The sequence below is a fragment of the Poecilia mexicana genome, unplaced genomic scaffold, assembly GCF_051168715.1.
Source record: "Poecilia mexicana isolate PSO_F unplaced genomic scaffold, ASM5116871v1 scaffold_13, whole genome shotgun sequence".
NCBI lineage: Eukaryota > Metazoa > Chordata > Actinopteri > Cyprinodontiformes > Poeciliidae > Poecilia > Poecilia mexicana.
In genome coordinates this window covers 11,879,392-11,903,498 of record NW_028263382.1, presented here as the reverse complement: position 1 = coordinate 11,903,498, position 24,107 = coordinate 11,879,392, and the positions used below count along the sequence as shown (strand labels likewise).

General features: G+C 38.0%; 2 protein-coding genes across 6 annotated transcripts; both read right to left on the bottom strand.

Annotated features, from left to right (window-relative positions):
* Positions 1-50: 50 nt before the first annotated feature.
* dclk1b (doublecortin-like kinase 1b) lies at positions 51-13,815 on the bottom strand. 4 transcript variants are annotated; one of them, XM_088011676.1, is made up of 18 exons: positions 13,659-13,815; positions 12,400-12,632; positions 11,834-12,028; positions 11,651-11,758; positions 11,058-11,404; positions 7,698-7,797; positions 6,982-7,098; positions 6,800-6,894; positions 5,736-5,823; positions 5,491-5,660; positions 5,196-5,315; positions 4,870-5,016; positions 4,036-4,169; positions 3,875-3,952; positions 3,648-3,744; positions 3,463-3,543; positions 3,272-3,385; positions 51-420 (listed from the first exon to the last, which is right to left on the bottom strand). In XM_088011676.1, exons 3-18 carry the CDS (start codon positions 12,009-12,011, stop codon positions 226-228), a joined length of 2,169 nt encoding a protein of 722 aa, XP_087867802.1. In that variant the 5' UTR covers positions 12,012-12,028; positions 12,400-12,632; positions 13,659-13,815; the 3' UTR covers positions 51-225. The 4 variants fall into 4 exon arrangements, with proteins under 4 accessions (XP_087867802.1, XP_087867803.1, XP_087867799.1 ...); XM_088011677.1 differs by having other exon boundaries at positions 11,651-11,716; XM_088011675.1 differs by adding an exon at positions 1,959-2,023 and having other exon boundaries at positions 260-420; positions 11,651-12,028.
* Positions 13,816-15,653: 1,838 nt separating this feature from the next.
* spartb (spartin b) lies at positions 15,654-23,636 on the bottom strand. Of its 2 annotated transcripts, XM_014977160.2 has the most exons (9): positions 23,471-23,636; positions 22,345-23,126; positions 21,179-21,376; positions 19,006-19,174; positions 18,712-18,906; positions 18,445-18,603; positions 17,692-17,782; positions 17,501-17,547; positions 15,654-16,560 (listed from the first exon to the last, which is right to left on the bottom strand). In XM_014977160.2, the coding sequence occupies exons 2-9, from the start codon at positions 23,119-23,121 to the stop codon at positions 16,349-16,351; spliced, it is 1,848 nt and encodes a 615-aa protein (XP_014832646.1). In that variant the 5' UTR covers positions 23,122-23,126; positions 23,471-23,636; the 3' UTR covers positions 15,654-16,348. The 2 variants fall into 2 exon arrangements, with proteins under 2 accessions (XP_014832646.1, XP_014832647.1); XM_014977161.2 differs by lacking the exon at positions 17,501-17,547 and having other exon boundaries at positions 23,471-23,634.
* Positions 23,637-24,107: the final 471 nt, after the last annotated feature.

Below are 24,107 nucleotides of genomic sequence, written 5' to 3'. Positions count from 1 at the left end.
AAAATGAGAGAAGGCTACTGTCTGAATAAATAGGCCAAATTAGACAAACGTTTACATTTTTTGCATGCTGTCTAGCTGTGTTCATTTTATTGGGCTGTCCTTCAATTTTACAAATGCATCTTAAATTGAGAAAGTGACCAGAAAATGGGTACATTTAAGGACCAGAGACCCATTATCTCTCCAAACTTTTTCCAAATAGGAACCTGGTGTGATTCTGGACACCTATTAGAAGGGAGAAGTGGGTGAAAGAACAGTGTCAGCTGAACTTGGAGACAATTCTTCCAACTCTGGGGAGATGACGGGGTTGGCCATCTCTGAGGTGGTGGTGGCACCACTGCTGGGCAACAGTTGGGTAGAAGGCTTTACATCCTGGTGGCGTCTTCCTCGGAAAACTTGCTTCTCTTTATCAAGTGGCGTGGTCTAAGAGGGGGTGAAACAGTAGTATATATCAGGTTCTTCTCAAATCACAGAGGCAAGTTAAAAGTAAAACAAAATAAATTGTGACAAATTGATAGAGAACAAAAGGTGCTTAGCTAATCAGGCACAATGTTAAAAATGTTTGCACCCTCTATGGAGCTACAAATGTCTTGTTTGCCATTTTATAAAACGTAAATGTTTCAGATCAAACTTTAAAAAGGCAAAGATAATCTGAATGCATAAAGCAGTTTTCAAATGATATTCAGTATGAGGGGGAAAAAAAAACATATCCAAACTAAAGTAGCCTTCTGTGAATCAATTTACCCTCTTGCTGAAACATGATCTGCAAAATTATAGCACTTTGATTTTATTTCACTAGCCACACCAATGCCTGATAACTGCAGACATGTAAATAAAAAAAATCACTTAATTTGAACCAGTGACAACACAAAATGGGCTAAGTTATCCAAAAAAGACAATTCCCCAACCTAAAGAAATGCAAGACATGGAGGAAATCCTTGATATCCATCAGGCTGGAAAGAGAAGCAAAGTCATTTGCTAGAGGCAGGTAGATTACCTACAAATTGTAGTTCAGAGTAAAATTACCACATATTCAGACTCCAAGTAAAAGGTATCCAATGAATTAATACAGAAAATAAGTACCAAGTAAGTGATCATAACAGCTGATCTAATAGTAAAACAAATCAATTACCAAAGTTTAAGTAGACACTTTGTTAATCCCCCTCATCCCATAAAACATTTAGAAATGTTAGAACAGGATAAAGTGCTTCCAGTTACAATGTATAGAGTTTATTATACATTTATTTGATCTCCAAATGGCACAAATGCTTCAGCAGTTAAACATAGCAATACAATAAAATGTGTTAAACAAGAGGTCTCATTTAATGAACTGTAGGTTCATGTTAAAGTTTATTCTTCATTCTGTGAAGTTAGTCACAGAGGGTAGACAATCCAGGAGCCACTTTGCTGCTTCTGGACATATTGTAGAAAATATTAAAAGCAGAAATTCCACTCCAATAGAAATCCTTAAGCAGAATGTTTGGCTTAGAAAGCTGGGTTATGTAGTGTGACAAAAACCCAACCACTCAGGTTTATGGAGTAATTACTTTCAAAACTGCTTTTCAAGTATGCCATAAAAATAGTTTGATGATCTAAAGAATTTAAGCGCGACAAAAAATGTAAAAACACAAGATATAAGGGGGAAATGCAGTTTTTGTGACACTTGACAGAGCTTCTTGCAAACAGAATTTAAACCACCTCAGAAGGTTTTCTGAATCATTAAATTCAGTTTCTCTTGTAGAGGTAACTTAGTGTAATGTGAGAAAATATTACAGTAAACTGTGTCATGAAGAAGAACAGCTGCAGCCCAAACAGCCCAAATGAGATGAGGTAAACTGATGAGGTATGAAAATGATTAAGATGATGGGCGTGGGTCAATTCCATGGGGAATGGGAAATGGAGACTGCCAGCACTTTGCCATGGAAGCACTCACTGCACTTTAGCACTTTGCTGTGTCATACCTTATCCAACACAATCCTGGATTCTGGTTGTGATCCAAAGACCCTGACTTCTGGATGGTTAAGTCCTGGTCCAGCAAAGCAGAGGGAGATGAACTCAGTGGATCACCTTGAACTCAAAGCATCGCTGGCCAAATTGTCAGTAAGGTGTCCAACTTTAGTTTCCTATTAAAGTTACTACTTCACTGGCAAAAGAATTACAAGTAATCTATTTCTTTATTTTACAACTTCACATGAAAACTCACAAATTGTTCACTAAAAAAAATATGATTCAGCATCTCTTCCATCAATAAATAAGCAGTTGAAAAATTCAGAAGTTTCCTATAAAGTAACATCTTGTACACCTAATGACTATAAGCATAATTTATGTGCAGGATGTTGAAGCAACAGTGCCGACAGTCCAGCTAGACAGGATGGCAGCATGAGGCAAAAAAGAAAAAGAAAAACACATGGTAGCATGACTAGGATCTAGTGGAGCTGCTGTGGTAGAGGGAAACGGAGTAGCTGCAGAGTAGAAATGCCATAATATTCAACTGATTCTTTAATTCAAATTTAAAGCACATGGAGGTAAGAACAATATATAGTCAGAAGAAGAGCCGCAATCCAAAAAGAAAAATATACCATACACACTTTGGGTTGTCAGTAAGTTTAAATTTCAGAGGCATTTAATATCAAGGTTTTCACAGATGGGGCGGGGGGGGGGAGTATCAAGAGTAGATAGAGCAACGTTTTAAGTGAAGTCCTTTATGTTTAAACAAGAATAATATTTTCTATGAACTTGTAGGGTGGATTATACATTTTAAGATTACATTGAAATAGGGGGGAAATTTTATTTTTTTATGGAATTTATGAACAAAATATTTAGCCAAAAGCTGTTTGCGATGTTTACCACTTCATTTTCAACTAAAAATCACTTTGATAATGCAAACTGTAAATGTTATAATTATAAGAAATCCAATCCAAGTGAAAATGGGAATTTCTGTTTCTATTTATATGCAATATTAAAAAAGTCAAGTCTTTTCACCTACAAGCAGAGATCCGCTAAAGGCAATGTCTGTAATCGGTGATATGAGAAATTTGTTTTATCAAAAAATAAATAAGATTCTGCTAAAAATTTAATTGCACCGTGAGGACTACGTTGAATCCTGATGGTTTCCTTTTTGAATGATAAAGCATGCAAAGCAAGGCAGCAAAAAAGAAAAATCAAAATCAGCAAAAAAAAAAACAAAACAAAAAAAAGAAAAAAAAAACGCATTCACTGAGGAAAAAAAAAAATTACAAGCAAACTTTGCATTGAGTTTCTAATTAGTTCTTACTGTAATTATTGACACTCCTGCTGCAGTGCCGTTGAGCTTGGGTCCATAATTAAAATGCTTCTTGATTTTTCCAGCCACAGCAAGCTGGTGCCCCTTTTCTGACAGACTGTCACCCTGAAAAATACAGACATTGCATAGCAACTTAGCTTGAGTTTCGGTAATACATGTTTGCAGTGATTTACTGAACTTACATTGACCCAGGGGTGATCCAGCACTTGTACAGCTGTGTATCTTTGATCCACAACTACCTGCAGCATCCCAGTGATCAGAGCCTAGAGATAAATGTGTTACCCATAAATATCTTGGAACATAATGAGAAAATCTGGTCTGACAGATTGTGAAGGATATTCATGGTAAAAGTCAACTTCCAGGCAACCTTGGCAGATTCAGATACATTGTCCCAGTATGGTGCTGGAAATTCAAGATGACCTTTTAGAATCTCTTCAAAGAGGGCCTCCTGGTCTTCACCACTGCTGCAAAAATAAAATGCACAGTTTAAAAAAAAATAGGGGAGAAATAAACATTTCACAACTGCAAAAGCGTACATCAATTAGTGATTATTTTTACTTGATGTAATAATAATAATGATAAAAAAGCACATACCTACGGAAAGGAGGAAAGCCACAGACCAGTATGTAAGTGATGACGCCCGCTGCCCAGATATCAACCTTGAGGCCATATCTGAAGTTACAAAATGAAACATCAGGTTGAAGAAAAACATACATTACAGTTGTTTTGGCCCCACAAACCACATTCGACCTTACCCTGTTTCAGCAACAATCTCTGGTGCTACATAAGTTGGCGTTCCACAAACAGCATAAAGAGGACCATTGACAACAGTAGCCAAGCCAAAGTCTCCTAGTTTCAGAGATTTACTACCATCTAGATGTTCGTACACCTGTGTGACAAGAATGGGCAAAAATGATGAGCAAAGCCCCTACTTGGTGAGACCGAAGTAAAACAAAACAAAAAAAATATTGCTTCCAAGCGCGTTTAATATTTATACTTAATTTTGCATTGCCAATAAAAGCTGTATACCAGTTGTGAGAATATACAGATAAGCTGCGCTGAAAAGTTAAAGTGAATCTTAAAGATTATTTTTGACAGAAACATTATCTGAGGTTAAACTGTAAGCTTCATGCATTACATCTCCAAATAACTGGAGAGGTTTTTACAGTGTTAAATCAAGGAAAAAAAAAAAAAAAACTTGTTGGTTTAGAGATATTGAGCTAAACAATTTTCAGCATAGCAAAAAACCCCAACTTATTTTAGGCTTGGATGAGAAAAAGGTAATCCAGCAATTCAATCCAAAAAATTAAAACAAAGATACATTTACCAAAATTAGGTCTATTTCAGGTGTATTTTTTAAAATTAAAACCCCAGATTTCTTTCTTTGAAAACGTTATTACATAACGATTTAAAAAGATTTTTAATCCACAATTTTTTACATTATAGATGACACATCCATGTGGAATAAAGCTGACTTGACAGCTGCCCAGCAGACAGTCAGTGACACATTCTCAAAGCAGGATAAGGTTTTTATAAATGCTTATTCCTCAGGATGTGTATTAAGACAGGCTTTATTAAGTACCACTTACCAAGAGATTTTCTGGTTTTATGTCTCTGTGCACAATATTGAGACTGTGGAGGTACTTGATGGCGCTTGCCAAGTTGAACAGCATACAACTGGCATCTCGCTCTGTGTATCTGTTGGAGGAGGTAATGGCATCAAAGAGATCTCCTCCCTGGATAAAAAGTTTTTAAAATGCAAACAATTACTACATGATTATGTAAACTTCCTGAAAGTGATTAATCATATTCTAAACATAACATGTATCAATATAACTTTTCAGGAAAGTAGCTTTGAACCTACATTTACTGATGTATTCACCTATAATCTATTTAACTTAGAAATGCAAAGTACCTTCACCAGCTCCATTACAAGATAGAGATCTCCGCGGGTGTCCATTTCCTCGATTAAGAGGACAATGTTTGGATGTTTCACACGCCTCAGGATGGACACTTCACTCTGTATCATGTGTTCCTGAATGATACAGAAAAGGAAAGCACATAACTTAAGAACAATTCAGCATTTAAAACACAATTTCACAAAGATGTTTAATCCCTGTGCCCCAAACACACACAAAGTAAAATACTAAAGGACAAATTAGAACAAATTTTGTGATTTGATGTGATTCTAGAGAAAGAAGAATGCCTACCTTTCCCTTACATTTGTCTTTGCTGATTATTTTTAAAGCGTACTCTCTTCCAGTTGATCTTTCTACACATTCACGAACCACAGCAAAGTTTCCATCCCCTAAAATCCTTCCAACTTTGTATCTGTCTGCTATGGAGGTAGGAACTGGGGAACATTCTTCCACTGGCTCAACTGAGTGAGAAAACATATCTATAATTTCTGAAACATATGGAATAATGTGTAGTTTTTTTTATGTCACTACCCCACCTTCACTGTTGGGACCATCTCCTTCATCCATGGAGCTGCATACCTTGGTAGAGGCTAACGAGAGTGAAGAGCCACTGTACTGGGATCCCTAAAAACAGGAGGGGGGATCCCCAAATGATCACATCATAAAAAAATAATGGCAACACTTTCTAAAGGCTTTAGGAAGAAAAGCTTCAAAAACTCAAATTACGTCGAGTCCAAACACAGAAAAGACAAAAATGTGATGCAGAATTGATACATGAGACCCCAATACAGAAATCTGATATAAGCAATAGAGGACAATTTCAGGAAAATATTTAACTACAATACTATAAATGAAATTGTAATTTAGAGAATTTACATTATATACAAATTAAGTTGCACACAAATTCATGGAGCATGAAAAACTATGTTAGTAATTACACCCTGGCATCCCTTTGCATTATGGTTGTAATTTGAACAATGTTGCAAATCTGCAGGTATATGTGATTCTTGCAAAACAACAGTGACATGAAAACAAAACAAAAAAGTTATGAAATTTTAGTAAGAGGCCATTCAAATCTTGCATGTGAGCACTAAAGAAATGGCCCCAATTCTTTAAACGTCCATAAATAAACATTTTTGTTTAATTACATCCCCCTAATATTCACTGTCTTAATTCACAACATTTTAAAACATTCAAGGGTCTACACAAAACCTTATTGCTGTAATATAATATGTAATATATTATCCCAAATATTTTAGTGCCTAAAGCAAATGAATGTTGATCCACACAGATGAAAATACAATAAACAGTAACTATGAAATACCCATTTCAGACAAATAAGCATCTCTGGATGCAGTTTCTATGCCATCGTACATGTAGCAAAGAAAACAGCAAAGTGCAACAGTATCATTTTAGTACAACAGAAACCTGATAATCTAAGACAAAAGAGCCCTTTCAAAGCATGACATATGGCATAGCCAAAAGGTTTAGAAATCATTTGACTATGGGCACAAGATAAGCTCAAGACAAGAAAAAAAAGTAAATATTCAACGACAGCACAGAAGTAGTTCTCCATTCTACAAACTTTGGCTGTTATTACCTGTCGTCTTCGGAGGCTAGCAGGACTGGTTAAAATGGGACTTGGAGATTTTCCAGAACGAGGTGTAGAAAGCGTACTGCCCGCAGTGCCATTTGCTGTTAAGACGGCAAAAAAAGACTGATAAGGAACCAAAACATGGGAAGTTCAAGTTTTAATTATTAAACTTATAAACACACATTTACCTGATCCGGCAGGTGAGGGAGACTTGCTTCTGCGAGACATTCCACCAGTTCTTTGCAAGGAACGACCATGAACTGTGGGGAGTCGGCCATATGACGACGACTTTGTCACCCTGCATTCTGGTGAGGAAAAATACATTCAAAGCATGAAATGTGTTTTACCATTCAAGGTGATTAAGATTCTATTTAGAATAAGCAATCATTCTGAGACATGAGGTGGAATCTGGAAAAAAAGATTCTGGACAAAACTAGGTCAAAAATGGAGGGGAAGAAGTATTGCCTGCAGACACACACACCTCATTCCAAGTATAGAACTAGATCAGTCAGTGAAAATATCATCTGCATTCAGAGGTTGGCATATTTCCAGTAAATCTCCTCAGACCAGATTAAATTACCTCTGAGCTGTGTTTAAGCAGCAAATATACTGTGCAAAGGTTAACATACTTTCCCACAACATAACTTAATATAAAACAATCTACAGTGCAGTGAAAAACGGTTAGACACAAGTTAGTGTAAGATGATTTGATGTGAGAAGAGGGAACACAATATTACAATGCTAAATAAAAGACACATTAAAGAATTATCTGGGAAATGGGGAGAAAAAAAATTTTAGCTTGCCAAGCATTTATATAGGACACAAACAAAGATACTTAAACATGTTTATGAACTGAAAGTCAATATCACATTTAGCCCACTCAAATCCTTATAGACATACTTACCATTTTCATCCAAATTGAAATCATCTTGATAGCGAAACTTTTCAGGACCACAAGCAATAAAAATGTCATCTTCTGCAAAAAAGTCCTGAAGACATGTGATCTGTCAAAGAGATTTAAAACAGGATTCTTAAAAACTACTCTTCAAAGAAAATACCCTATTTTCCATAGAGGTTAATGTTTTTATCTCAACTGATTTTAGCTTTGGACATTTCAAAATTATTAATTGTTCAGTTTAAATTGGTCAAATGGCTTTTTCAAGACTCAAGTCGCACTCGTCTCAGGACTTGTAAGCCTACCTTTGGACTCAAGTAGAAAGACTTGACTAGTAAAACACTCATTTGGTCCCACCTCTGGGTGATACACTGCACATTTAAACGCAGTAATTACCCTTTACTGCGTGGGATTGTGTAAAACAACAAAAAAACAACTCCGACATCCATATCTGATAATGTCAAAACAATATTGTTCTTAAGGTGAAAGCAAATAAAATGTCATGATTGAAGAGCTTTGAAATGTGTATCTCTATTCTGAAATGTCAGTGAGCACCAGTTGATACACTTAGGAAAAACTAACATTTTTAAAGAGCTCATGCTAAAAGGCATTTCCACTTTTCCTAAGTAGGATGGTTTGAGTCAAACTGTATAAGAGTTTGACAAAATTAAGTTGTTCATTGTCTAATTAGCTAGACATGCACAAGACATTCCCCACTGGCTTAGATATTCCTTTTGAAAAATATAAAACCCATATAAAGTGTGGGAATGCTAAGGCCTTGCCAGACTGTCAACATGTAAATATAAACTATAAAGCATGAACTAAAATCTCCTCACCATCACATATTTCATGAATTTTAGAAACACCCAGTATGCATCAAAAGTATGACCTGTTTGTTTAATAAAGGTTAAAGAACCATGAAAACTCCCTCTTTGATGACAGCGGGTGATCATCTGGCCATCTGTTGGCACAACATGACAAAGCAAGCACTGAATAAAGAGCACAGAATGGCAGAGATCAAATTTACTAAACTGTGTAATAAACCCACAAAGTACTCACACCATTAGAGAAACCTAGAAAAAAAATATTAAAGAATCATAATTGTATACAAGACAAGTAGTTTCTTTGGGACTGAGGAGGGTGATTCTTGGGAATGACCCACTTCTCTAGGTACAACCTGCTAGTACCTGGTTGGAATCCTTATCGCCTTCAGAATTGCCTTTTGTTTTCTTCTTGGCATGGATTAGGAAATAAAAGATGTTGGAAACATCCTTCTTGAAAATGAGTGGCAGTCAACTATATATCCATAATGAAAATCTGCTAAAGGTAACCTGTTTAAAATCAGCTGACTGTAAAGGTCACTTACTTCCCTTTCATGACAAGGAGACCAGTTTGAGATGATTTGAGCTTTGTGACATGGTGCTTGATCTTACTGAAAGTAGCCATCACCTACTGTAGCCCATCTGTTCCACTTTGTGTGCTCCAATATGGTATTCTTTATACTTTGGTTAGAACAGGTAATTATTTAAACCACATTTTCCTTTTAAATGTGTCAAAAAAAAAAAAAAGTAAATTTTCCTCTGGCCACTAACATCCAGTGAGCACACAACTATTGCTCACTAGATATCTTCTCCATTTACAGTCAGTCCCTCTTGACTGACCATCTTAAGAGATGGTCGTATGTCAAAAATCCAATAGCTCAGCAGTTTTTTAAATGCTCATATTAGCCAATCTGACATCAACAACCAATCCATATTCAAAATCGAGTTACCCCACTGCTCCATTTGAACTTCTGAAATGAGTCTTCATCACATTTAGATGATAAATGCTTTGAATTGCTGTTTCCAAAAGATTGAACAAGTGTATGTCAGGGACATTCAAGTTAATGGCAACAATAAAGTTCAATGGTTTAGTTCACTCCTGACTTTAAAAAGATGTGTCCCCACGTATGTTCTATGGCATTGCAAAACAAAAACTAAACACATTAACGTCAGACACAGTCATGCTGCCATATGCACAAAACGGCAGAAAGTAAAACGCAGATGAATCCGGCCACTAACTCACATGCTCACTGCTCTGCTGCAGAGACTGTTACTTAGCAACCACTTCAAGAAACCATTCATCCCAGTGTTACAGCTAAAACAGAAAGCACACAGGACAGAGTTTTTGAAGTGAATTTTAAAGGAGTTACTATTTTTATGGGATGCTTAATCAAGCTTTTTATTAGTTGCCACATTCCTTTCCCTTAAAAACAGGCAACCTCCTAGAATATTATAATTTCAAGAGCTTTCAATAGTAGTATTTGGGTATACTGTGGCTGGCTAATCAATCAATGTAAATACATGTCAATAACCATTGTGCAAAAAGTACTTTTCTGGAAATACTTCAATATTTAGGAGACTAATCTGAAATCAGATTGCATGGTTCCATCTAACAGTGTTCTGCTGTTGTAGGGATATGGGATGGAGACCTAGAAACCCATTTCTGGTAATACATTTAGCAATTATTCCCAGGTGATTTTTAACGTACTGTGCTCCGTCTTTGAGTAAGAAAGAAACTGCAAGAGGGATGACAGGAAAAAAAAAAAAAAAAACATCCAGAAAACCTTCAGTACAGCAGTAGTCCAAAGCTGTACTGAGCTTTGGACTACTGGTCCATTTAGAAAATCAGAATGGATCAAGCTTATCCCCACGTCATTCAAGTACTGTAAATATCAATTTCCCATAGATCATACCTTGGTAAAACTAAAAGCGGAGCTAACTAATGCACATAGGCCATTTACTCCCATTCAAGCAATTAATCTTTTAGAAGGTAGATGAAAAAAAAAAAAAAAGGATAAGAGTACTCTACAATACAGAGCACTTAGTTGTTGGACTTTCTTATACGACTTTAAATGCAAAACATCCAGAACTAACATATAGCTAGCTGAACTTATAACAATATTGATAAAGTTTAATGAAATGTACGTTTTTGATAATCCTATTAATGTCGATCATCAAAACTGAAGTTTCATAGACGATTGATTCCAGTGACCGGAAGGGTCAATGTGCAACCTCTTCAACTTGAAATGACAGACTCATATTTCTGAGTAACATTTTACAATCTTGAAGATGATGGTAACATAAATATTTGAATAGGCAAGGAGAGCACTAAAACTGAGTACAAACACAACCCATAAAGTAAAATATTTTTTTTGGAAACAAGAAAAAAAAAAAAAAAAAGAATGACTCCATTGATGCCAAAGGGTTCCTAAGCTTTTGTGACATTAAAGATATATCCGTTTTACCCAGTTTGCAAATGTATATAAAATAACTAAATGAACAAACTCAAAACTTGAGTTTTACAGAACAAGAGAAAATTAACACCTACCATTTTGCCATCAACAGTATATAGCCTTTTGACGACCCCAGAGTCCAGCTTGATGGCATCTGTGATGTCACTCATGACTTGATCAAAGGAGTGTGCCGTCTTCCTATTGAGCAAGACCCGAACAGCCTTGCGAGGTTTGACTCCACTGCGGACAATCGTCACCAGTTTGGGCTTTATGAAGTCTTTGGTCTCCCTGGTTTCTGGGGATCCAGCCATGGCGCTGCCAAGGGAAGAAGGATCGCGGACAGAAGCTGCAGTCCTGGCACCAACTGCCCAGTTGGGATTCACATTCTTCGTATAGTCTAGTTTCTTGAAAGGCTCTATAGATGCACAAACATAGCTTTCTCCTGCAGAAAGTTGGAATAGAAAAGCTAAAATACAAGTATGAAACATAATGCTAAAATGTGACAATGATTGAATAAAGAGCCGAGTATGAGCACATGTTCTTAGATGGCAGTGCCATTTTGTTTACATCATGCACTTTCCGACTTGATTGGACTATAATGTTTGCACTTAAGACAGCTGACATAACTTGCCTATGATTCAATATAAATTAAAATTTTTAAAGTTACAACAAAAGGGCACAAACTCACCTTCCACCAGCTGTTCTATGTTGGTAATCTTGGTTACTCCGTCAACAGTATATATGGTCCTTACTCCTTGGGGCAAGTTGACATTATCTGAGAGAGATCTAGTGAGATCTGCAAGGAGAGCATCTAGTGATCTAAATCTCTCCTGAGAAATGGCATACACAATCCCTTTAAAGTAGCGGTCACCGTTGCGGTAGAAACGAATCTTCTTGGCCTTCTTTTCTGAGCTCAGTGTTTGCAGTGTCCTGGTTCTGTAAAGGCTGCAGTGAGCACTATGAGTTGGACTAGGGAGACCATTCCCTCTGGAGCCCCTTCGGGTGTATCTCTGAGACTTGTCCCGCTCATCAAAATGCTCCAGGTCCATGACTGCTGAATTACACCCTAAAATAAAAAAGGAACAAACAAAAAAAGAAAATCTTAAAAAAAATCCTTTATCTGAAACTGAGTAAAACCCACCACATTAGAACCATGTTTTGTGACAGGCTATATTCTCATTCCGATTTGTGCAAGCTCTAATGCTGCAACTGTTCCTAGTAAACACATAAAGAAGCATGTCACACCCATCTAATGCTCCCTGGTGTCTCATAATATAAACAGTTTAAAATTGAATACATATTTTAGACAATTATTAAATGGACATAACTACCCAACTTATTTTTCAGAAGAAAAATTATAGTAAACTAAACACGAATAGAAAATAAATGGTAAAATAAATAAATAAATAAAATTCTAATTCCATTGCAGTCCCTTACCTTGGAGGTGAGGATACAGAGGTAGGCAAAAAGGGTCTGTGCAGAAGTCTTAAATATTCTTATTTATGCGATGCCTTGGAGGAAGCATACGTCCCTTTGTTGCCCTGTGATTGTCCTTAGCCGTCCCGCTGCGTCTGTTCTGTTGTGTGTGCTTACATGCAGACTGGAGGCAGGGCAGCCGGTGTCCTCTACCCTCCCCTGCTCTTATTCCATTGCGGTGATTTAGCAGACCGCTGCAAGAACGTGCCGTCAGCATGGCCCGCGCACGTTTATGACGGAGCGCGCAAACGCAGGATGCGCGGTCACGTAAGCCATACAGTAAAATGAGGATTAAACAGAGTAACATTGTGTAGATAAGATAGTAGAAAGGGATACCAATCGCTCCTCCGTTTTTCTTAACATTGTGAGTTGATGCATAGAAGAAAAACTGTCATGATGTGCTTCATGCACAATCATGCGTGCATGATTGTGCATGAAGCGTTTTGGGGTACACTGGTTGAAGCATAAGCGTAACAGAATACAGGTCATTTACCCTCAAGAGTATTGTCATTTACCCTAGTGTACCAGTTTAGGTGCACTAAACAGTTTAGTGTACCTAAACTGGTACACTAGGGTAAATGACTAAACTGGGAATCAGTTTAGTGTACCTGATTTCCATTAAATCCACTCTTTCCCGCTTTTTTTTTCTTTTTCGTTTTTTTTTTTTTTTGTTGCTCTGATAATTTCATAATCAATTTATCTCGATTTAACAAATTTCATCATTAAGTCACAACACGTACTATACACGAGTGAAAAGGGAAACAGGAAACCTGCCCCGTTCTCAATAACTACAAAACATTTTCATGGCCGTATTCATCAAATTAATATATTGCAAATGTTCTCAAAGTATACGATTTGATATTTTTTGTGTGTTCAATTGATTTATATATTTTTTTAAATTGTCCAACTTTCCTCCATGCATCTTCCTCAAACATATGAATGATGAAAAAAAAAACATGATAAATAACTGTTCAATTTATTCCCAAAGTTGCAGACAATCTGTGTATGTAACAAAACAAAGATAAGTAGGTCAAATTAATGACGAAGATAGCCGAGAATGAGGTTGGCATTTTACACAAACATCTGCTTTGGCTACGACTTTGTACTTCGTTTTTAAAAGGGGTCTGTGAATTGATGACAGACATCTCTTCGGGTAAATATTTAAAGCTAAGCGCACTCTGTAATACTTCCCATTTAAAGAAGAGATCTGAAATCCTTACCATTTGGAGCGCATGTCATAAACTCACCGTCCTTTACAAATCACTTTGACCTGTTTCACACAGGTGTAGGTGATGTGTTTAATTAACTTCATCAGACAGATTCTTGTCACGTCAAAAGCACGTGACGGCTGGCTCTCTTATCTCCGGGTGAATGATTTTCTCAAGGGTAACTAGGACTTAAAAAAAAAAAAAAATATATATATATAAAAGGGTGAAGATTTTGGATCCAGCTCCACTTTTATTAGTGATATTGTTTGCTCAACTATGCCAACACAAACATTAGGACTTGGCTTTAATTCAAGAGCCTTGATAAATCCTTGGAATCTTGAAGGCGGCAAATTGCTGATCAGGCTAAACATCTAAAAGTTATTAACCAACAACAGCAAAGGGGGAAAAAAAGAGATTGTTTCTTTGAACATTAGTATCATGTCTCTGTCTCTCTCTCTCTTTATTGTCATTACTTTTTGTATGGCAGGCTAAACTGACTCATGAAGTTTATAATATCCAGAAATGATAATTGTTGAGCTTAACAGCACTAATAATAGGCAAAGGCAATTTGCCTTTTGATTCTTGCATTGCATTGTTATAGCAGCAGCTGACTTCAGAGTGCCTGTGTACTCAACCAAGAGTTTGGGTTATGAGTCTCTTCCAATTGTATTTATTGGGCAAGAAGCAGACTTTCTTTTAGACACACCAGGAAAGGATGTTTGGATTAATTAAACTGAATCTCAATGTAGCTGTCAGAAAAGTATTGTTTCTGCAGAAGTGCTTAAGCCTTACAACACTAAGCACAAACAAGACTTCTATTAAGGTTCTAGGAATGTGTTTTTATTACAATTCAAAAAGTTTAACTCTTCCTGGTTTCTAAAACAAAATTAAGCAACACTATCTGTCATCATTGTAATCCTGAGATTAACCAAGGCAGTAGAGTCATAACACTGCACTAGGAATACATTTAATTACTATGTGTGTATTCTCATGCTTTGCATGAAGATGCCGGAGATACTGGAGTGATTTATTTTTTTTGTCAGTCAAAAAGTCAGCAGGTGCTTACTGTCTTATCTGTCTTATGGAAATTGCAATATTAGCTGCACTGAGGTTCTGCTGTGGAAGGCTATTTTCACTAGGAAGAACATAGTTGACAAAGTGCTGACCAATGTTAAAATCTATAGATGGAAAAAGTGAATGTTACACTCATTGAAAAACAAGATCAAGCAACATATTTTTTGGTTTATTAAATGAGTTTCATCAGTCCAGAGGAAGTGTTTTTGTACATACCATGTTTAACCTGGTGTTTTCTTTCAGCCCTCATCACTGGAAGACTCAGTGAATCTGCAAGAAAAGTGGCCATCTACCACACTGACTGGTTCTCTGATGGATCAAACTTTTGGTTCAAGCTGGTAGCCTCAACCCAGTGCAGGCCCGACCAATACTGTTGGACAAATCGACTGTTCCATGGGGACAAATGCTACCAGTGCGCCAGGATCAATTTCTATCAGCCTCGTTTCAAATCATGGAAGACCATTTCCTAAACAAACCATCTGCATCTCAGGACTTCATTTCAACTGACCCTCTTTTAGAGGGTCATCTTTTAGTCATGTGGTACCAGCACCCTCATCTTTAAGCCAAACGCCTTGTGAGGTGACTTCTAACCAAATTGATTGTCATAATGAAACTCCACAAGAATTAAACTGTGCCTTGAGAAATGTTGATTTAGACCATAGTGACCTCATTGGTCATTGATTGATTCAGCACCTAAAATGTTAATCATTAACATTTTGAGGAAAAGTTGTTTGATAATGACTAATAAGTAGCAAGTGGAAATATACTTTTCATTTGTCAAAATATTTTTATTGAGGTTTTTCAGGTGAAAAGTGTAAGAGTGCCATTATTGATCTAAAGATTTTAATCATCAGCTGGCAGCCAAAGGCTAACACTGGACCATAAAGGGAGACAACATGATACAGTTTCACAAAATGGGGGAATGATACCAAGTTAGGGTCACACAAATTAATTTCCAATTTATTACTTGTTTTGTTCACCTCACACACAGAAGAAACCTTTATTAGTAACATTTCTAAGACAATTCTTCAGTAAGATTGCACAACAAAAGGCAGTATTACAGCTTGTAGGTTAATACAAATATCAGAATTTATAGTTACACTTCATACTATCAGGTTAGGCAATATTTTAATCTCCTTAGTGGAATGTAGGAATCTTCTTTAAGGATGATTAAATAAAGAAAAATGAAAACAAAGAAACATTAAAGTTTCAATTTATCCAGCATGTTAGACTTAACATTGTTTCTAAGCACACTAAGATAAAATGTTAAACTCCAGACAAAACCATTATATGTGATCAAAATTAAACAAATTTTTTATAGACCAATTTAATCTGATAACACAAACATATTCGAGGTTTTTAAACATTTACCCCATTTGTAAAATATCGCCCTTAATTTAAATATGGAGAGCATATCAATGTGCTTCAAGTTTTGGTTTCCACTTTCTGGATGTTGATCCAGCCGCTGTATGTTTAAAGTGCATGAAAGCCATACCATTGTGTAGAGTATGCACATCACAGTAGCTACTTAGCAAATATAGAGCATGTTCTTATAAATAATGAGTATTAAGTATAGACCTGATTAGTAAATAAGTTTTAAGGCATTGTTGAGAAAATGAGGCAGGATATCAACAGCTATTTGGTGAGTTTCTCCACTTCCTTCCCGTTTGGTGGTTTTTCCTGAAGCTTGTAGTCTTCCAAAATAGCCTGTGCCGTTTGCTTCCCAGTTCTTTTAACCACAGCTTTGATCCCCAGGTTGTCAATGTTGAAGGCAGTAATACCGACATTAATGGCAGAATTGACAGCGTTGTCCGTGGCTTGTCCCGCTGCTGTGCCGTACCTTCCAAGTTGGCAGCAGAGTCAAATTGGGTGAGAGGTCAGAGTAAGAGAATTAATTAGTATGGAGTGCAAGGACTGTAAATATGCCATGCAGGAGTTCCACTTTACAATTACACCCAAGCAAGTTCACAAACCAAAATTATTTTTATTAGCGGAAGTTTTCTGCAAGCGGAAGTTTTCTACTTAAATTAATGCTGAAGGTCTTTAAAATTCTCATCTTGCTTAATGAATCTTAGAATAGTTTAATACAACCAAAATTATTCAAAGTAGAAAGATGGGCAACACTAAGATGGGGTGTACATAAGACTGACATGACACCTGTCATGAACATGAAGGAGTCTTTATGAATGTCTATGACTGTTGTCATAAAGTGTCATTCGGTAAATAATGACACTTTTAAGGCAAAGTTGCTTTAAAAGTTGCCTTGAAAGTCAATTAAAAGTCCCAACTTTGCATTATTTTGGAAATAATGACTTTACATTAAAGCTGGCACTTTTAAAGCAACTTTGCACTAAAAGTGTCATTTACTGAATGACACTTCATGACAACATTCATAAAGACTCCTTCATGTTCATGACAGGTGTTATTTCATGTTTATGACAGTGTCATGTCAGTCTTATGCACACCCCGTCAAATAAAGTGTTACCGAAAGGATGTAGCAAAACTCCAGTATTGAGTGTGTATTCATAATTTACAACAGAAATTTGAAATGGTTATAATTAATTTGTATAAGACCCAACTTCAATTGATAGAGAATGGAGAGATTTCAGTCAACCAGAAATCAGTGAAGCAGCATACTGAGGAGAATAAGCACAAGTGGAAGGGAAGTAAAGTGAATCACTGCTGAAAAGGACTGCAAAGTGGATTGTGGAAAAAAGGGGAACTATGTTTAATTAGTGTCAGAACAAGTTAAAAAGCTGTGTATTGTTAGAAAGAATTACTGTTCTTCTCATTAGATGCATCAAAGACGTTTTGTAGAGCTCTATATCTGTAAAGCAAATTGAGGAGGAATACAAGTGAGCGTTTGATTTAGCTTCTCTTGTGCAAGAGGTCATTTGCAACATACAAAGGAAAAAAAAAAGTCTAGTAAACTGAGAGAACGGTGGAGAAAATCCTTTTCACAAAAACTTACTTATGTTTTATGGTGGTGACTGTTTCTGCTGCAACATTTGTGGTGATGTCCTTAGCAGCTGCTTCCAAACCATTCCAAACAGTTGCGAATCCTAGTAACAAGAAAAAAAACACTTTTTTCTTGTATTCTTAATGACACTTTTCTTGCTTTTTTTTAATGAGTCAAGCAAAAACAAACCTTTACAGTGGTTGGATCCAAATAAATAGCCCAAATCTGGTTTCGTAATGTTATAGAACTATTTGGTACAAAAAAATGGAGCTGATTGGATCTTTTTGTACCAGCAAGACTCAGTAAGTCTTCACCTTCTGATTGTTTAAATTCAAAATTGAACAGGAAAATGGGAGCCAACACTGCAAACACGCCTTCACCCGCCAACACTGCCTGGGAAACCTATTGCTAACATTTTGTCAACCACAAACATCAGTACAGTTATAGTAAATGTACTGATGTTTGTTACATTTTGATGTTTTTTACATTTTTCTGTAACAGAAAATGGTGCATTACTACAGTAATCTTTAGATGAGACACTAATTAGCAAAAAATAAAACAGCTTTAAAAATCATGCATCTTTTTCTTCTACTTTACAATGGTGTCCTATCTTGCATTTCCCTGTAGTAAAAAATACAATGACAATAAGGTTTGTTGTTGAAATGTTACATAGTAATATCTATGAATGAGTTAAAAGGCAATTAATACTTTCAAAGAATATTCTATAGACTCCTTGGAGGTAACAGAAGTGTAGTTTGACCTTACCTTGCACTCCACTGGCAGCCACCACCATCGCTCCGTCCATGTTCGAGCGCCCGTCTTTGTCCTTCTTCATGGACTCAGGAATCAGTTTGCCACCGTGCTTTTTCACATGAGGAGCCAACTCTCGACCAACACAGTTAGCCACAGTACACACACCGTCCACTGCACAGGAAGAGCGCCACTCAATTAGAGGTTCACCACAAAACCCACCGGTCACACAAGGTCAGTAAAAAAAAAAAAAACATGCGGGCAGGAAGTCGTGTCAGTCACCTAGAAACTGGCTGACTTTAACGGCGCCTCCTGTTGCTTGCTTGGCCACGTAGAGGCTTTTGGTCACGGTGGGGCTCACGTCGGTGGGCTTGTCCTCTGGAGTGATGTGTTCCCTGAGCTTAGACGCCCCTTTCTGTATAGCCTTGCCTGTGTACTCAGCCCCTTTGACCAAACCCCAGCTTAACCAGGAAGCACCTAAGGAGATCAAAGAGGGTCTGCTTCGATGCACTTCTGAGCATTGAAATTTCACACAAATAAAAGATGCTGGACTTTAAGGACAGAACATGACCTCACCAGTTAAGATCCCACTCGCCACTTTTTCACTCCACTCAGGCAAAGATTTCTCCTCCTCGGTTTCTGCAGACGCCGCCTCATCAGCTGCAGGTGGTCTCTCCCTCTCCTCAGGTGCAGCAATGGATACCTTCTGACTGAGATTAACAGAGTCTGCAGCTTCATCTGGGGCCTGACCAAACACACACATGTATTAGTAAGCAACTGAAAAACGACCAAACGGTGTATGAAAATAATCTGTTTTCAGTCCAATTCGTTGGAAGAAAAAGAAATCTGGCTCTCAGTTAATCCAGTATAGAAAACAGAGAGCGTCACAGAACACAACAGCTCCTCTCATTCTGGGGTTCTCATCACAAAGCGCCATCTGTCCACCCCAAACAGACGGCCGTTTTCAAAAAAAAGGCAGAGCAAAGTTGGAGCTGAAAATCTCAAGTCTTCTGCTTGTACTAAAAATAATAAAAAGAGCTTACTCTTTGACAGGATACCACATCCATTAGAGAAGATATCTACCCTGACTGCATTCGAGGAACGTGACCTTGTCTGGCATTACTCTGAAGCGGCATCTCTCCTTCCACAAAGACTGAACTGACGTTTGTCTTTCAGCTGAGGCTCTGAGCTTGTTTGAAGTGCTGCAGATAAGAGCATTATGCCTGATTAATTCTCCTCACCTGCCAGTATCAAATCCCCTCTCTGCTGAGGCAGGGGTAACTTCAGGAGGGACACCAGATCAGAAGTAAGTAGGACCAGGCGTTTCTTGCTAGGTTAACGTGATTTACCGAAAAATTGGGAATTGTCTTCGGTCAGCAGCCTTTACATGTCCCGAGTACAACAAAAATTTTTTGGCTCTTTTCCATTAAGAGTCAAGTAAATGCCAAAAATGCAAATATTTCATAGTCTTATGACGTTCCTTCCAAAGTACCCTCAGGCTTTAATGTTTATTAGGATTTTATGTGATAAACTAATGCAAAGTAATGATGCATACTCATACAATCTGTATAGTGGTATTTGTATAACCAAACCCTAAATAAAATCCAGAGAGATTAACTGCCTTCAAAAGTCACAACCTCATTAGTAAATAGAGTCCGAATGCGAGTAATTTAATATCAGTACAGATCCAGCTGTTCTGAAGAGACCTCGGAGTGAACAAAGTCATAAAAACCCAGGAACATGGCAGGTCAGGGATACAGTGGTGAAGAAGTTTATGAAAATTTGCTTCAGTGTCACCATCTAATATGAATATTGCTGTTATGGCTGGTAACCAATGTTCTTATACATTTCATTATCCTTTCGTCAACTTGGGGGGGGGGGCAGCGAATGACCACATCGCTGACACCACCACTGCTCCTCTGCTTCAGTTAAACTCCCATCAATCTTGTGTAGCCTCACTGTCACATGACCAAACTCCTTCCCTCCCTCTTCAGAAACAAATGGCAACAAGATGAAAATAAATGTTGGTTGTTAGCAGCAATCAGGTTTTATTTATCGAACCAATACTGATACGTTAAAAAAAAAGGACTAAAACATTAGAAATTTATTTTGTATTTGAACAAGAAGGTTGTTTGTAAAATGAAAAAGGCATATGTCAAAAGGTACCGTTTTTCATTTATATCATTATAAAAATCTGCAAGTATATTTATGCCCAATTAAAAAGTCTTTATTAGCATTACAACAATAAAACCCTTCTTTTAACTGCTGGCCAGTTTTTGGCAGGGTTTCATTGGTATATTGATGAGGTATCTTTGATGATGAGCTATTTAAGGTTGTGCTTCCCTCCCTGCCATCACACACTTAGCTTGCCAGTGAGCTAGAGCAGATGCATGGTAAACAAAGCTCAGAGTTGGGCTAGAAATTGTAACTAGTGATCAAAGTGTTGACTTTCAAAGTACAGAGATGAGAACATTTTAAATGCCCGTTATCCTGTTGTGTGTCCAAGTTATGCGTCAGTTTCCTAGAATAGCTCTCTGTGCCTCCCAGCAGCACAAGAGGATTTGCTAAAAGCAAATTGTGTAAATGTTCCCTGGTGACTTTCAACACTGAGAAGCACAACAGGAATAAATGACAGCAAGTTGGTGATACACATCTAGAAATGCGACCTTGCCAGATTTGTGCATGTATTTTGAAAATATGTATACATTTTTAAATAATCAAATGGTGTTGATGCAGCCATTACACTGACCTGAACCCTGAGGTCTGTCATCTGAGAGAGCAGGTTCTTAAACAAGGCTCGGTCTGCTGCCGGGAGCTCAGACGACAACACCACCCCGACGTAGTAACCCGGTGCCGGCGCCATCATGTCCGGAAACATAAAAACTCCGGTGTTACACTCCAGCACTGGAGAGTTCACAGACATGAGAGGGTAGATCCAGTCACACACCTGTCATGACAAAAAGGACAGTTAGGAAAACACCTGGAAGTGACACAAGAGATGGTGGTTTGCCTCCATTTATGACAAAAAACAACAGAGGGCAAATTTACACAGAATATTAACAGGGAGAGGTTGTTTTTAGGGCTTTACTCAAACTTGATTTAGAGAACACTGCCGTCTTCTGATTGCTGCATGTCTAACAAGGTTACAGCATAACAGGATAAGCAGGGTTTATTCCCTCTCACTCATGTGAATCACTGATGTCACAGAGTGTAACAGAAGGACAACGGGGAAATTCCCCAGTAAAGAGTAAAATTTCAGCCTCATGACCCAGCAGGAAGACGAACAACAAAATAAACCAGCAAAATATAATTTAACACATTACATTTATTCTGTCCTGGCTCAATCTGTGTTTTCAGTTATAAACTAATTTATTGACATACTTTTGATTAGTTTGTCTTATCAGGGTGTAGTGTGTACACACAGCCTCCACGTTAAACAAATCAATATAGTGGTTGACAGACCAAACAACAACTAAAACAAACCAATAACGTTGGCTCGAGAGGCCCAAGCTTTGCAAAATGTATTATTCCTTTTCATTGTCTCTGGATGCCATGTACCAGTAATCAAAACTCTAAAACCCAGATTCAAAGCATTTAGTGATTAGGAACAGTGCGACAGGTCTAATCCTGACCTGGTATTCTCTGCTGGATGACATCATAATCAATGGGATTAAGGTACTCGCATGGTTGTTTACACAAGGCAAGGAATATTGATCATTAACAAACCAATGTCCTACCCCAGTCAAACAGATCTGGAGTCCATCTTAAAGTCAGATTACAGGCCACAAGATGGACTAAAATCAGACGGTGACACAGCAGTAAGAGTTGTTTAGACCTGTTGCATCACAGGTCTACGAAGGTGGCCTATAATCATCATTATCTGAGGCTCTGTATAAAGATGGCGTTCTGTCCTACCTGCAGAAATGCTGGCGGTCTACTGGGCATCCTGTCCGAGGGATCACTGGTGAACTTCACCAGCCGCAGGTAGCCGGGGTATGATGGGGCGCTTACTTGCCCCTCGGGTGTGACAAAGAATATCTGAACACCATTAGGGATGTAAAGCAGCTCTTCCCCGTCCTCACCCACACTCTGAGGAGATGACGAGGAAGTAGACGTACGACTATAGAAATCATCCCCGACCACCGACATCTCTCCTGATTCTGTGCCATAAGAGATAGAGACATGGCCATCAGCAGCCTGAGGAGAGTAAGCTGGTGGTTGCTCAGCTGGAACCACCGGAGTATGGCTCGCAGCTACGCCTCTTGCAGCTCCTGTGGCTAGGCATGGCGGGGCTGGTCTTTCTGGCTTTGCTTTGGTGTCGAGCTTTGGATAGAGACCTCCAGAAGACACGTGTGCACCACTGGAACTCTGCGTGGGTGCAGACTCGAGGTCAGAACTGGTCTCCAGCATGGCAAGGCGTGTGGTGATGTTGTTCAGCGTCTCCTGCATCTTCTGCTGCATTCGCCGGGCCGATTCCCAGGAGCTGCCAACACACTCCTCGCCCTGAGAAGGCACGCTGATGCCCCTGAGAAGATGCTGTCGGCCTCGTTTGTAGAACTCCAGAGCCTGAGACTTTTCCCCAGCTTCATCTGCTGACAGTCCTTTATTGATGCACTCAAACCCTCTTTCATAGCCATCTTTGATCACTTGGAGTCTGGCATTATCAAATGCATCTTGTTTGGCCTTCTCCATGCCCTCTGTCACAAGGAATTTCAGACATTTTAGAAGCATAAACAATCAACCAAGCAACAGCACTAATGGTATTGAGATAACCTTTAAACTTTACTTTAAGGCAACAAGTTGCTCAACACTTCACTGGTACTAGCTACGCGACACATGCTATATAAATGTCTAAAATGTTCTTATTAGGGTCTCAACATGCTAATCCTGGTGGTTAAACTCAAGCCCACTACAACTAACATGTCAGTATAAACAAAATAGGCTTTAAGGCCTGGATTTAAGAAGTCAGCACTTACTCTGTTTACATGACATTGACAGCTAATATATCCGAGTGACTTCATTAGCATGCGCAGCTTCTTACCTTAGCGGGTCAAGTATCTGTGAACAGCTCAACTAGCAACTAGCCGTCGTCTTATCTGTCTTTTATTTCAAGTACTGAATAGTATTAGCTCGAACAGACACACCTGCTCGCTAAAGTTAAGTGGATTCTGCTGTTTGACGACTCCCACCAGTAAAGAGCTGTTTTTTGATGTGGCAACACGTACCCATGACCCTTCGAAGCAAAACTGCAGTGACTGGAAAAGTGACGTTATCATTACATTTTCTAGTGGAACTGTGGTTTTATTGTGAAAGTATTACCAGGAAGTACTTGAAGTCCCATGAATCGAGAAGTGATTATTTTCGCAGTTCTTCATTGTGACCACTGAAAGGCAGCAAAAAGTAACACTATGAGTTGAATTGCCATCTGACATCTTTTTCTCTCTCACGAACCATTATAGCAAGCAAACTAACTATACAAGGTTTTACGACTCTATACAAAATTTGTTGTGGCAAAAGTGGCTAACTTGTAAAGGGTGTTAGTCTCTGATTCCTGCCGCCATCTTGTGGTCATTATCTTAACTGCAACACACCATTTGATTGATTTTTTTTTATTTTTTATTTTTAGTTTTGCTGTTTTAGGGAAATACTTTCAGAATAAATGCCTGAAATGCAGATGG

Bases quoted from the DNA above. Each gene is read 5' to 3' on its own strand.
- dclk1b (XM_088011673.1), bottom strand. From the start codon at position 12,011: ATGGACCTGGAGCATTTTGATGAGCGGGACAAGTCTCAGAGATACACC. The intron at 7,099-7,697 runs GTAAGTATGTCT...TTTCCTCACCAG, and splicing joins TTTCAATTTGGATGAAAATG to AATGCAGGGTGACAAAGTCG. The intron at 4,170-4,869 runs GTAAGTGGTACT...CTTGTCACACAG, and splicing joins TAAAACCAGAAAATCTCTTG to GTGTACGAACATCTAGATGG.
- spartb (XM_014977160.2), bottom strand. From the start codon at position 23,121: ATGGAGAAGGCCAAACAAGATGCATTTGATAATGCCAGACTCCAAGTG. The intron at 18,907-19,005 runs GTGAGGTCATGT...TGATCTCCTTAG, and splicing joins GGCGAGTGGGATCTTAACTG to GTGCTTCCTGGTTAAGCTGG. The intron at 17,783-18,444 runs GTAAGGTCAAAC...TCTTGTTACTAG, and splicing joins GGCTGCCAGTGGAGTGCAAG to GATTCGCAACTGTTTGGAAT.